The 14323-nt window shown below is 44.5% G+C and overlaps 1 protein-coding gene across 1 annotated transcript; it reads left to right on the forward strand.

The window, feature by feature from the left end:
• The first annotated feature begins 5919 nt into the window (after nucleotides 1-5919).
• LOC142365674 (alpha-ketoglutarate dehydrogenase component 4-like) lies at nucleotides 5920-13654 on the forward strand. Its single transcript, XM_075446717.1, has 4 exons — nucleotides 5920-6015; nucleotides 6809-6872; nucleotides 9112-9314; nucleotides 10575-13654. The coding sequence occupies exons 1-4, from the start codon at nucleotides 5977-5979 to the stop codon at nucleotides 10590-10592; spliced, it is 324 nt and encodes a 107-aa protein (XP_075302832.1). The 5' UTR covers nucleotides 5920-5976; the 3' UTR covers nucleotides 10593-13654.
• Nucleotides 13655-14323: the final 669 nt, after the last annotated feature.

Raw genomic sequence — 14323 nt, forward strand, 5'->3', positions numbered from 1 at the left:
CATACTGCCCTCAGTCGAGCGGCCAAGTGGAGAAAATAAACCACTTAATCAAGCAACAAATTGTGAAATTAGGGCAAGAGAGGGACTGAGCCCTTTTGAGATCCTGTATGGACGACCCTATGGAATACAGAAGGGGATATCCATACAAATTGGGGATGAGATTATGACTTCTTATTTAGTGGAAACAAAATCAGAAAACATGTGGTTGGGACCTGAGGGAGGGGCCTAGATGAACGTGTACAATAGAAACAGATTTGAATAAAATCTGGGACAAGACCAAGGTGTTGCATCAAGTTGCCCAAGACGACACATCCTGGGGTTTCTCGGAAATATGGGAAAAACTCACTTCTTGGTTACCTAATCTAGGATGGCTGAAGCAATTATTTGTTACAATAGTTTTGATCGTCATAGTAAGCATTATTTTGTGTATTTTGATTAGGTGTAGCCTTTGGTGTTGCAAGAGTACAGGAGATTCTTACAGTGAATGGAAAAGGAACCAATTACGACGAAAGCTGGAGTCCGATAAGTATTTTGAGAAGATATTAAATAACGATGTACTATAATAAAATTAACAGTAGTAAAAGAATTTACTAACCTTTTAGAAAAGGGGGGACTGAAGAAAGGGGTTAAAGGGATTTTAGTAGAAGCAGCCTTGCCTAATAGTTAAGGAATTTAGTAGAAGCAGCACTGCCTGATAGTTGCTGTGCAGAGAACTGACAGTGCTTATCTGTTGTGTAAATTAACTGAGGCAGAGGGTCTTCCATTTCCTTACAAAGGGGTTAGTTCCTGATAGGGGCTGGGAAGTCGCCTAGAACCGGCTAAGACTGACCTTGCAGTTTGGATGGGAGCCAGAAGAGAACTAAGTTTGCGCAGAAACAAAGGTCAATCAGCGAACACTGTGATGAAACACCATGATGGAAGCTACTGAAGATGAAGGGCTCTGGAGCAGAGGCTCGCGCCGAGGGACCCTTTCTCCGGTGGCAAAACCGCAGCGGCGAGGCGGCAAAAAGCGCCGGGAGAGAGAGGAGACCCCAGCCCCCCCCCCCCCCCCCCAGCGGGAAAGCGGGAGGTGCCGAGGAGCGTCAGCTCTGACTCAGCGGGGGCGGAGCCGAGTGTGACAGCGGCCAAACCCCCTCACGAATAAGAGCAGCTCCCAGGGAGCGCGGGCGAGCAGAGCCGGCAAACAGAGGCGGCGCGGCAGCCGGGGAGCGGCGCGGCAGTTGGCGCGGGGAAGGCGAGCGGGCAGGGTGCAGCCCCCCCTCCTGGCAACTCAAGTAGTGCGCATCGCCCTTCCAGGAGATATTCTAGCCCTGGTTACCATCCGTGGTAAAGCTCTTGCTCGAAGGAGCGTGGGGACCCAGACGGAGGCCCCGCGCAAGAACGCAGCTGTCCAGGTCTCTGAGCCTGGCGCTCGTACCGGCGGACAGCAGAGACAACGGCTGTGTTCGGTGCGAGCAGGTGAATGACCTGCTCAGCCTGGTGGCAGAGCTGAAGGAGGAAGTGGAGAGGCTGAGGAGCATCCGGGAGTGTGAGAGGGAGATCGACTGGTGGGGCCGCACCCTGCCCTCCCTGAGGCCGAGGCAGCAGGAGGCGGCTCCACGAGAAGCAGAGAACCCCCTACCCTCTTGCCACCGAGCAGAAAGAGGGGACCTAAGAGATGGGGGGGAATGGAAACGGGTCCCTGCTCGGGGGGGCAAGCGAATCCCCTCCCGGCCTCCCTCATCTGCCCAGTTGCCCTTAAGCAACAGATATGGGGCTCTGGAATGTGAGGGACTGGCCACAGAGGAAGTGGGTGAAGGTGAAGCTCCATCCAGGGGGTTGCCCAGGACGAGTCAGTCGGCCCCACACATTACAACTGCCTCGGCTAAGAAAAAAAGGAGGGTCATTGTCATAGGTGATTCCCTTCTGAGGGGAACAGAGGGCCCGATCTGCCGACCGGACCCATCCCACAGGGAAGTCTGCTGCCTCCCTGGGGCCCGGGTTAGGGATGTTGCTAGGAAGCTCCCTGGTCTGGTGCGGCCTTCTGATTATTACCCCCTCTTGGCAGTACAGGTTGACGGGGACGAGATAGCAGAGAGAAGTCCCAAGGCCATCAAAAGGGACTTCAGGGCACTGGGGAGACTGGTTGAGGGATCAGGAGCGCAGGTGGTGTTTTCCTCCATCCCATCAGTGGCAGGGAACAGCACTGAAAGGGGCAGGAAAACTCACCTGGTTAACAGGTGGCTCAGGGACTGGTGACATCAGTCAAATTTTGGCTTCTTTGATCATGGGGAGGTGTACACAGCACCGGGCCTCCTAGCAACAGGCAGATCGAAGCGATCTCAAAGGGGAAAAAGGATTCTTGGCCACGAGCTGGCGGGGCTCATTGAGAGGGCTTTAAACTAGGTTCGAAGGGGGAAGGAGACATCGCCCAGCTCACTAGGGATGAGCCTAGGCTTGGTGTGCCAGGGTCATGGGTGAGATTGACAGCCCAGCTCAAGTGTGTCTATACCAATGCATGTAGCATGGGCAATAAACAGGAGGAGCTGGAAGCCATTATACAGCAGGACGGCTACGACTTGGTCGCCATCACAGAAACATGGTGGGACAACTCACATGACTGGCATGCTGTCATGGATGGCTACAGACTCTTTAGGAAAGACAGGCCAACAAGGAGAGGTGGGGGAGTTGCCCTGCATGTGAGGGAGCAAATGGAATGCATTGAGGTTGGCCTGGGGGCAGATGAAGAAGGAGTTGAGAGCTTGTGGGTTAGAATTAAGGGACAGGCTCATAAGGGTGACATTACAGTGGGTGTGTACTACAGGCCACCTGACCAGGAGGAGGAAACTGATGAGGCCTTCTACAGGCAGCTGCAAGCAGCCTCACAGTCACAGGCCCTGGTTCTCATGGGGGACTTCAACCACCCTCACATCAGCTGGGAAGACCATACAGCTAGGCACATGCAGTCCAGGAGGTTCCTTCAGAGCATCGATGATAACTTTCTGATGCAAGTGGTGGAGGAACCAACAAGGAGAGGCGCTCTGCTGGACCTTGTATTAACAAAAAAGGAGGGACTGGTGGAGGATGTGAAGGTCGGAGGTAGACTCAGCTGCAGTGACCATGAAATGGTCGAGTTCAGGATCCTGCGTGGAGGAAGCAGGGCGATAAGCAGGATCAAAACCCTGGACCTCAGGAAGGCTAACTTTGGCCTCTTCAAGGAGCTACTGGGAGGAATCCCATGGGCCAGGGCTCTCAAAGGCAGGGGGGTCCAAGAGTGCCGGTCGCTCTTTAAAAGTCACTTCCTCCATGCTCAGGATCGGTGCATCACCCTGGGAAAGAAATCTAGCAAAGGAGGCAGGAGACCTGCATGGTTAAACAAGGAGCTTCTAGCAGAGATCAGGTGGAAGAGAAAGGTCCATGGAATGTGGAAAGAGGGGCAGGCCACTTGGGAAGAGTACAGGAATGTTGTCCGAGCATGCAGAGATGCAACGAGGAAGGCCAAAGCCCACCTGGAATTGAACCTGGCAAGGGATGTCAAAAACAACAAGTAGGGCTTCTTCAACTACATCAGCAGCAAAAGGAAGGCTAGGGACAATGTGGGGCCGCTGCTGAATGAGGCGGGTGTCCTGGTGACGGAGGATGCGGAGAAGGCAGAGCTACTGAATGCCTTCTTTGCTTCAGTCTTCAGTGCCAAGGCTGGCCCTCAGGAAACCCAGGCCCCGGAGGTAAGAGAAGCAGCCTACAGAGAGGATGACTTTCCCTTGGTCGAGGAGGACTGTGTGAGGAATCGCTTAAGCGATCTGGATGCCCACAAATCCATGGGCCCCGATGGAATGCACCCACGAGTGCTGAGGGAGCTGGCGGATGTCATTGCTGAGCCACTCTCCATCATCTTTGAGAGGTTCTGGAGGACAGGAGAGGTGCCCGAGGATTGGAGAAAGGCCGATGTCACTCCAGTCTTCAAAAAGGGCAAGAAGGAGGACCCAGGGAACTACAGGCCGGTCAGCCTCACCTCCATCCCGGGAAACGTGATGGAGCAGCTTATCCTGGAGGCCATCATCAAGCAAGTGGAAGAAAAGAAGGTTATCAGGAGTAGTCAGCATGGATTCACCAAGGGGAAATCATGCCTGACCAATCTGATAGCTTTCTACGATGACATGACTGGCTGGGTAGACAAAGGGAGAGCCGTGGATGTTGTCTACCTAGACTTCAGCAAGGCTTTCGACACAGTCTCCCATAATATCCTCCTAGGGAAGCTCAGGAAGTATGGGCTGGATGAGTGGTCGGTGAGGTGGATTGAGAACTGGCTGAATGGCAGAACTCAGAGGGTTGTCATCAGCGGCGCTGAGTCTAGTTGGAGGCCGGTAACTAGTGGTGTCCCCCAGGGGTCAGTACTGGGCCCAGCCTTGTTTAACTTCTTCATCAATGACCTGGATGAAGAGTTAGAATGTACCCTCAGCAAGTTTGCTGATGACACCAAACTGGGAGGTGTGGTAGATACACCAGCAGGCTGTGCTGCCATTCAGCGAGACCTGGACAGGCTGGAGAGTTGGGCAGAGAGGAACCTGATGAGGTTCAACAAAGGCAAATGCAGGGTCCTACACCTGGGGAGGAACAGCCCCATGCATCAGTACAGGCTTGGGGCGGACCTGCTGGAGAGCAGCTCTGTGGAGAGGGACCTGGGTGTCCTAGTGGACGACAGGTTAACCATGAGCCAGCAGTGTGCCCTGGCTGCCAAGAAGGACAATGGGATCCTGGGATGCATCAAGAGGAGTGTGGCCAGCAGGTCGAGGGAGGTTCTCCTTCCCCTCTACACTGCCCTAGTGAGGCCTCATCTGGAGTACTCTGTCCATTTCTGGGCTCCCCAGTTCCAGAAAGATGAGGAGCTACTGGAGAGAGTCCAGCGGAGGGCTACAAGGATGGTGAGGGGACTGGAGCATCTCCCCTACGAGGAGAGGCTGAGGGAGCTGGGCTTGTTCGGCCTGAAGAAGAGAAGGCTGTGAGGGGACCTAATATATACTTACAAATATTTGAAGGGTGGGTGTCAGAAGGATGGGGCCAAGCTCTTTTCAGTGGTGCCCAGTGACAGGACAAGGGACAATGGGCACAAACTGAAGCACAGGAAGTTCCGTCTGAACATGAGGAAGAACTTCTTCCCTCTGAGGGTGACGGAGCACTGGAACAGGCTGCCCAGGGAGGTTGTGGAGTCTCCCTTCTCTAGAGATACTCAAGCCCCGCCTGGACAAGGTCCTCTACAACCTACTGTGGGTGACCCTGCTTCAGCAGGAGGGTTGGACTAGATGACCCACAGAGGTCCCTTCCAACCCCTACCATTCTGTGATTCTGTGATTCTATGAAGAGGAGGAGCCTTCATCTTGGGACCCCCGACGACCACCACCAGGAGGCACTGCGCAAGTACGGTTGGGTCATGCATATGTATAGGCGGATTGGGAAATCTGATGAATATGTAATACTTGACTGTATAAACTGAAGAGGCAAGTTACTGTCTGTGGCACACGACTTTGGTGGGGCTACCCCCCTGTGCCGCCCGACGCCGAATAAGCATACCTACTTTACAGTCTTACAGATTGTGGAGTCTGTTTTCCGCACGTCACCATGAGCATCATCTTTTTCTCCCCCCGTCATACTGAGTGCGGGGGGGGGGGGGGGTAGAGCAGTTTGGTGGGCACCTGGTGTGTAGCCAAGGTCAACCCACCACAGTTATGGTTTTTATTATGTTAAATAAAAACATTGGTGCTCTTCATAAGTGAGTGTCAGCTTTTAAAAGGTGGATCGGCTGTGTCTTGTTCGAATTCCAATAAAACGCAGTCCTACTTGAAGTGGTCTTTTACTTTTAATGTGTTGCCCCTTGTATTTTGTTGTGTTTGTATTTTGGCAGTGCCTCCACAGCCCTTCTTCCGGGCCCTGCCAATAGTGGGCGTGGCCCGGCGTTGCCCCTCAGGCGCAGGCGGTGGGGCGCGACGCTGTGGCGTCACCATGGGCAGTAAGATGGCGGCCGTCACTAGAGTCGTTCAGGTAACAGTGCTCGGCCTGCGGCTGGGGGGCGGCTGGAGCTGGGAGCCCAATGCGGGTGGTGGGCCTCGCATCGTGTGTAGCCGCCAGGACCTGAGGTGGCCAAGGCACCGCCAGAGAGGCCGGTGTCCTTGGCGTGGGGGAAGAAGCATGCGGCGGGGCCGACCTGCTGGCGCCGGTCATTTGATTTCGGTGCCTGGTTCTCCTAGTGCTACTGGGCAGCCTGTGGGCTTCCCCTTTTGTGCTCTGCTCAAGAGAGGAGGGCGCTAGCCAGCATCTCCTTTCTAAGCCATCCCTCTTCCCTTTAAGGTGAAGGTGAAACATGGAGTCTTCTTGAAAAGACATGTTTTAAAAATAAGCAGAGTTGCTTTGAATAACAGGCTTTATAATTTATAGGTTTTTTTCTTAATGGAACTAGTCAATCCCATCTAGCAAGATGAACAAATATGTACAGGCAGAGCACAGCTAGCAATTTCACATGCTAAAACTTTATCATTCTGTTTATACTGCTGTGGTAGTTATTTTTGCATACACGCTGATTACTGTGAGAACAGGAAGAGAATGCTTATTCCTGTCCTGAATACTAGGGTGGAGGAATGCTCTTAAAGGTGAAATTTCTCCTTGGGTAAAAATAGAACATAAGTAGTAAGTTTATCAGAGTGGTGGTGCACAAAGCAGCAGTGTAGAAGTGGTTGTTTAATATGTTATATGTTCCATTTTATTATTATAAAGCTAATGTTTGTCTAGAAATGTATTTTATTCTCCCTGTTTCTCCTACTACCTTGTCTTGTTCTAGGTAGTTAAGCCACATACTCCATTAATTAAGTTCCCAGACAGAAAAAGTAGTCCCAGACCTAAAAGTAAGTATTTCATCTATAGATACAACTTGTGCCACACTTCTTTGCGTTAACTGTTTTATATAAGAACCAGCACACAGTTTTTCTGCTTCGACTATGCGACTCAACTGATTTTGAGCAGGGTTTCTGAACCGTAGTTGTTTTAGTCTGAAGGCAACTCTTTGACTCTTCCTTTTCAGAATCTGTACAACTGTGGGAATATACATAATACATGTCTTTTTCTTAGTCAAGGCAGATTCACAAAGATTTCCAGTGTTGTTTTCCTACTTACATACAAAGTCCCATTTTTGCAAATACTAATATTTGCCTGAAGTGATAGTGTCCAAGTCAATTTGAACCAGCCTTAGGTATTCGGTGATATTTGCAGAAATGGTGTTGTATTTTCCTCATCCTTTCTTTTCCTAATTGGAGTGTGTGATGTCTGTGGCATTTAAAACCCTGATTATAGCTGAGAGCCATTCCACTGTACATTTTAAGAAGTGTTTCCTTGTGCTGTTAATTAATGCTGAGAAAAAATTAACTTAATTGCAATCTTTGACAATTTTTATACCTATAGCTATGTTTATATTTATAGGAACCCCACTGCTGTTACATTTAGACATCAAAGTTAATGATCTGTATGTTGTTTTAATATTCCTCTTGAGTCAATAAAGCATTTGAAACTAAAGTAGTAGATGTTTTAAGAAGCTCTGTTATTATTCTCACTTGTTTAGAAATGATACCATACCATGTATTTGCCACAGCATTATCACATTTGGGATTTAGCTTTAAGTTTAGTTTATCCATTAACTTTGCAAACTACTACTGCAACATCTACACTGTACATCAGTGCCACTTCTGACTTACCTGTGAATTCTTCGGGAACTATTTTCTGCGATTAATTTTCAGTAAGAATTTTGTGTCTTGTGCGCAGTTCAGCCAATTGCACCACCAGTGAATTGCTTTCTCAAAGGCTTAAAAACATGTTACTTGGCTCATGTTTATCTTCACATCAGAAGATTTTTGTAACTGTATATTTTAAGTATGTTAGACTTTTCTACCTTAATCTATTTCTGTCACCTCATTAGTAAATTGCAATCTACCTCACTTTGCTTGAACACTGTAGCAATAACTGTGCTTCACCATACCAGGCTGTTGCTTCTACATAGCTAAACAGAGCTCTGCAGATCAAGACTATGCTTTTAGGGATGCGAGTGCTTGAAAGGCCAGCCAAATTCTATTATCATATTACTACTGCAACATGATGGTCTCAAACAGGGGAGGGAAAACTGTAGTAGGGACTGTATCTGAGCTTAAGCAACAACAGTATTAGGTCGGGTATTTTTGAGTCTTGACTTCAGGTTTTTAGTTGGCTAATCTTTCTATTCCAACTACGCTTCAGACTTTAAAACATACAATAGAGCAAAATCTTAGGCAAATCTCTAAACATTTGTGTGGTATAAAAAACAAATTTGGGGAAACTTTCTTTTTTTCATATATAAGGTGTATTACTTCTTGAAACAAAAATACTTTGTAGTCATTACTAGTCCAAACTATTATCATCTGTGTTGGTTTCTTCTGTTTTCGTCTTCTGTTCCCTTTGCCTCCTGCTCTTAAATTTTAAAATTTCAGCTTAATTGCATGCTCTCTGTTCATATTGTGCTCATTCTGATGGGTTCTCTTCTTCCTTGCTGTGTTTGGGATCTTCCTTTGTTGATGCCATTTTGTAATATTAAAAATGGGTATGACATTGTATTGCATGTTGTGATATGTCATAGTTGTGAGCTTTATCTTTCTGTAAGCCTCTACCTCTTTTTTCACTTGTCTGTTTTTACAGTTGCAGTAAACAAAAAGTATCATCTTAGTGGATGTTAGTTATCTTAGTTATCTTTCTACATTATCTTAGTTATCTTTCTACATTACCACACATTTAAATAACACATTTGATACTTTATGCTTTTTCTGTAAGTACAGCTTCCCAGTGAAAAAGCCTTTTTTAGGATATATGCTGATTTATATTCTGTTTCCACATCAGTATTTCTGCTGCTCAAATATGCTTTCTTTTACTTTCAGATTTTTTTCACTGTGTTCTTGGTATATTTAACAACAATAAAAACAGCTTGTGAGAAGTAGAGTATCTTTTAATTCTTTTAAGTATTTGTTATAACGAAGAAAATTGTCAATAACTGGTAACTTTTATTGGCTGCTCACTAATTAATTTTACAGTCTTATTTCTGTAATGGTTTTGCAATCTGGGTTTCAGTACAGGAACCTCTACAAGCAAGTATTCCATCTCTCGATGCTTCAAAAGCACAGGAGTCTGTAGGAGCCAGATCACCATCATTTCAAAATATTTCACATGCTAATAGAGTACAAGGTATACCAGACACTTCTGAATTAGCAAGAACCTTACCTCAGAAATATAGAAGGAAACTTATGTCAGATGAAGAGATTGAATATATTCAAGTAAGTTTCATTTATTGGTGTGTATTGTCTGTGTTTACCTAGAATTTATCTTATTTCTACACCTTCTTCAAAGTTTAAAATATGGTATTACATTGTACTTGGTAAGTGTATACTCAGAGTTTTCACATCTTTGATGCACAATATCCAAACTGCAAAATCTTAATACAATACACAAGGTACCTAACTCACTAATTAGTAGCTTGTGGTATCACTGATTAGAGAGATACAGACTTAAAACAGACATGCAGATAGCTAGCAATAGTCATAGCCTACATTAATCACAGTCTCTACCTGTTTTGTAACAGCTGTTTAATGTGTAATTTGAATATGCTGGACAGGAGCACAAGAGTCTGTTCTTAGACCGGCAAAGGCTATTACCAGGTGACTGAAGTCCAAAATATTTCTCAAACAAGTTTTTATAAGTTATGTATTAGTAAGTTAACTCTTGTATTTCTAGTAGTGGAAACATTTTATTAAACTTGATATAAATATTTTTTCAATATTTGCAAATATGGCATTATGCATGAAAGGTAAGAAAAACCTGCTTTTGTTCTGTAACAATTTTCAGTTGTAAACACTGATGCTTAAAAAGGGAGAATGCACCAAATTTGAAGAACTGGAGAGATGGGTGTGAGTTTCAAATGAAAAGACACTTACATAGCTCTGTTAAATGATAAAGACACCTACAGTGTGATCATTTTAGTAGAGGAAATCAGTTTTCCTGCGTGTATATCAGTAGGGTATTATAATTAGAAATAAAGTTATTTGTTTTTCATAGTAATACACTTCTTGACCTCTAGCATAAATTTTATATTGGTGAGGTAAGTTGTAAAATAATTTTGTTGGCAAAATAACGAATTGAGTACCTTTCTGATTTCTCATAAAGATTGTAATGTCTGACCTTGGCTTTGTTTTTACTTTGCACTTTGGAATTTGGGCAGTGAAAATAATTTGAAAACTTCTGTTTACTACTGCTGTGTTTATCAAACCTTTATAAAGTGAGTAAGAGTCAGGTTTCTTCAGCTATAACTATAGGTTTGCAGGTGTTGATACTTCTGTATTCTCCGCTGAAAAAAATGGAGATGTTATGGGTAGATGCTGATACTTTTACATTCCGTGCATGTTCTTATATAGATTAAAAATCAATGTCTAAATCAAATTAAAACTAGAACTCTGTTTATCTAGAACAGTAAAAAAGATTTTATTTCCATTTCCTGTTCTTTTAGTAGAATATAATAACTGTCTGCTTTTATTTTACAGCGTGGAGGTCCAGAATAAATATGGAAGATTGTTGCTATTAAAATGGAGACTGTCAGAATATTTTCCCATTGTGCAATCAAGTGTCTGATTGCTCTTGACCTGCCTAATGATTTTTTGGATGGACTTAATGGGTAATGGGGGAAGATTTTTTCTCTAGAGTGTTTTGCTTAAATGATCCAGTTAAGCCGTCTTTAATACTTCTTTTTTTTTGTCCTCCAAGAAGACAGACTAGCTTCAGTCTTAATACATTTCTGAGTTTCTGAAGGGTTACCTGGTCTGTAACTTGAAATTTTGGTTATTTGTTAAACAGGTGTATCCTTAAAACATGTATTTCCAAACTTCAGGCTTTATTAGCCGTTGCTAGTGGCTTGCTTTTTGAATCTTTCCTCCTGTTGTACCTTATTTCCTTCAGTCCAGGAATGTTACTCCTGATGAAGTTCTTCAGAATTGATGGAAATTTTTTGACAGAATTTGACAGAAGTGATCTTAGATCTGCAACTTAACTGTTTGAATATAAATGTTAAAAATGTCTGTGTTTTCATAAAGTGTTTTGCTTCATACTACCTGAAGAGATTACTGAAAAATTTTGTATTAAAAATAGGTGATAAGTTGTACTTTGTGAGGGATGAAAAATGTATGTTACAGTATTTTGGTTAGTTAAAGGGCCTACTTTACTAGGTGAATTAAACCATATCAATAATAAGTAATTTTATTTGATACACTAATCCATTTTAGCATTATAATACTGTTCCTGTATGGTTGCTACTAGTAGCAGCTGTTGTGAAAAGCGTTCTTGTTTGTATCAGAATATTTTATTTTGTCACCTGGAAATATCAGTGATGAGATTCTGGACTTGAAAATTTCAGGGCCGTAGATAATTGAGATAGAATGATTCTAGTAAAATTAGCATACTCTGTAAACTTGGGGTGACTTAAAGTCTTTCTAAGACAACTGTCAATTACTTTGGCCTCATTGCTCCATGGGGAGAAGCTCATTAGTGGTATAATAAAGCTTTGTGGCTACAAAGCATTTTATGCTGCCAGTTTGTATTATGTCTGTTTTCAACCATCATGACTATTTTTAAGCTTTTGTAAAAACTAATGCTGTGGAGACAATTCTTTCTTCTTTTTTTCTTTTTTTGCTAAAAAAAAACCTCCAGCCACAACAAAACAAAAAACTCCACCGTCTAGCTGATAAAGCACTTCATGGTACTAAAACTCATCCTGTCTTAGAAAAATAGTACTAAAGAATGTATCCCCTACTGTTATGCCAGAGGGCTTAACCTTATATAATATGAAACATTTCTTTTCAGATTAAGCTGGGACATAGATCATGTGCTAAAGATGGTGAGTTTAAAATAAATTCATGATGCAGAAGCTGTGCTTTGTTTACTTTGCTTTTGTAAATTTGTGCATTAATTTCCCACACTATAACTTGGCTGAAAAAAATGAACTCTTTTAGTGTAAGGCTTAGTAGAGGATTGCTTCCCAAACTGCAGGGACAAAAAAAGCAGCAGAAATATCTGCATGCACAGTATATGTCTAACTGTCTAGCTTCTCAATTTAAGTGGAATAGAAATATGAATATAGCACAGAATAATAATCTTTACAGCACTGAGTTTAGAATACCTTTTTGTGTTGATGCATCTCTGTACCTTAAATATGTAAGAGAAGTGAAAGTGTTTATCTTGGTTTCCAGATGTTTCCTTTGTTCTATTTATGTGATTTATGCTGAGACAAAAGTTAATAGAAACAAGATCTTAAAACTCTTGTCTCTATGTGGGTTTGTTTTATGTTGAGAAATCAGGTCCATAGAGCAGTGTCTTTTGATCACGTGCTCTGACTAGCCATGTGCCTTCAGGCATAGATATTGCAAGTAAAAACCCAATAATCGTGGTCTTCTCTTAAAGCCTGTGTGGTGTAGTAGAATTTTGTATGTATGTAGGCTGCCACTGACGTGCGGAAACAAACTCCACAACTCAGAGAGTTATAAAGCAGGTATGTTTATTACAGCGCCGGGTGCAAGGGGGATCGCTCCTCCTAACTTGCACACTGAGTCACAAAGCATGCACCTATTTATTACAAAGCTTATCTAAGTAGGCGGGATTATTACAATTAGTCCTGGGAATAGGCGTGATTATTATAATTATTTCTAAGGATTCATTATCATACTCTGCCCCTCTTCAGCGCCTGCACAGTGTCGTCTGGTGGTCGTCTGTGGGGGTCTTCTGGATGAAGGCTCGTAGTCCTCCTTGCGAAGGCTCGTAGTATCACTATAGCAGCCAAGGTCACCGATAGACCTCTTAGGTCCCGCAAATGAGGAGTTGGAAGGGGTTGTATTTGCGTGGAGGGGTGGACAGGGCAGGTGACCTGATATTGACCAATGTGGTATTCCATGCCATGCGCGTCAGACTCAGATTAAAGCTGGGGGATCACGAGGGTCTTGCTCTCTTTGTCCATGTGTAACCAAGGGGATGAAATCTGTTAACCATAAACATAAACCATGTTGCTAGTTATGTCCCTTGTATAGCCCCTGCCCATCTGGACGTTAGGTCCAGGAACAGAGGGTCTAGTCTCTAAGTAACCATTAATGTTAAACAATAGTAGTGAAGGGGATTTTTAATAGAAATAGCATTACTATGGTTGCAGGTGTGTTTGTGGTTTTTATCTATTGTCTAAATTAACTGAAACAAAAAGTCCCATGTTTCCCACCTGAAATGTTAGCGGTCGCCTAGAGCCAGTCAAGGCGACCTAGCTACAGCGACCTAGTTACAGCGACCTAGCTACGGGACAAGAGCCAGAAGAGGACTGCGCATGTGCAGAAGCTGGGGTCAACCAGCGGACACTGTGATGAAGAGGATGAGCCTTCATCTTGGGACCCCCGATGACCACCACTAGGAGGCACTGCGCAAGCGCGGGTGGGAGGAGTGTATGAAAATGAACTAATTTTATTATGAAAGGGATAAGTTATGTAACCTAATAAATATGTATATTTTGATCTATATAAACTATACGGAGAAGGTATGAGGTATGCACGTTTGGTGGAATTATCCCCCGTGCATCCAGCACTGCAATAAAGAATGCCTGCCTTTTAACACTACATTGGTGTTACGAGGTTTTATTCCCGGATTTTCAGTGACAGTTTCTGGCAACCCAGAATACCGACGGATCCGCGGGATCACGGGACCTCCAGCCGGCATCGAGGGATTCTCGAGGAGAACCTCTGATCCCCGGACCGAAGGATTCCAAGTAAGTCCCCTGGAATTTAATTAAGGCATTCTTTAGGTATAATAAATGCCTGCTCATAAATCACGGTGAAAGCCTTGTAGAGTTGGGCTAAAAAGGTACCTTTGTGAAAAGTCTCTGCTCGGTGAAAGCCGGTGGAGCGGGGCCCAAGGGGGAGGTCTTCAACAGGGGGTTGAAGTCTCCAGGATCTCAGCAGGGGGCTGGGATCCCAAAAGGGAGCTCCAACAAGGGTTGGGGTCCCTCTGATTAGTGTTTGTGATATAGTGCACAATCACTACCACTGGTCATTTGAAGGATGGGCACCTTTCCGAGTAAAAGACCTATCCCACGGGGCACACCTTTGGGATGTATTTTGAAACACTGGAAAGAGCTGAGGGGGGACCCTTTAACTCGGAAACAGTTAATTGAGTATTGTAATCATCGGTGGCTGTTATATACTCTGGATGATGGGGAGAAGTGGCCAGAGGACGGGACACTGCTTTACAATACCATTTTGCAATTGAT

Source organism: Opisthocomus hoazin, chromosome W (genome assembly GCF_030867145.1).
Source record: "Opisthocomus hoazin isolate bOpiHoa1 chromosome W, bOpiHoa1.hap1, whole genome shotgun sequence".
Classification (NCBI taxonomy): domain Eukaryota; kingdom Metazoa; phylum Chordata; class Aves; order Opisthocomiformes; family Opisthocomidae; genus Opisthocomus; species Opisthocomus hoazin.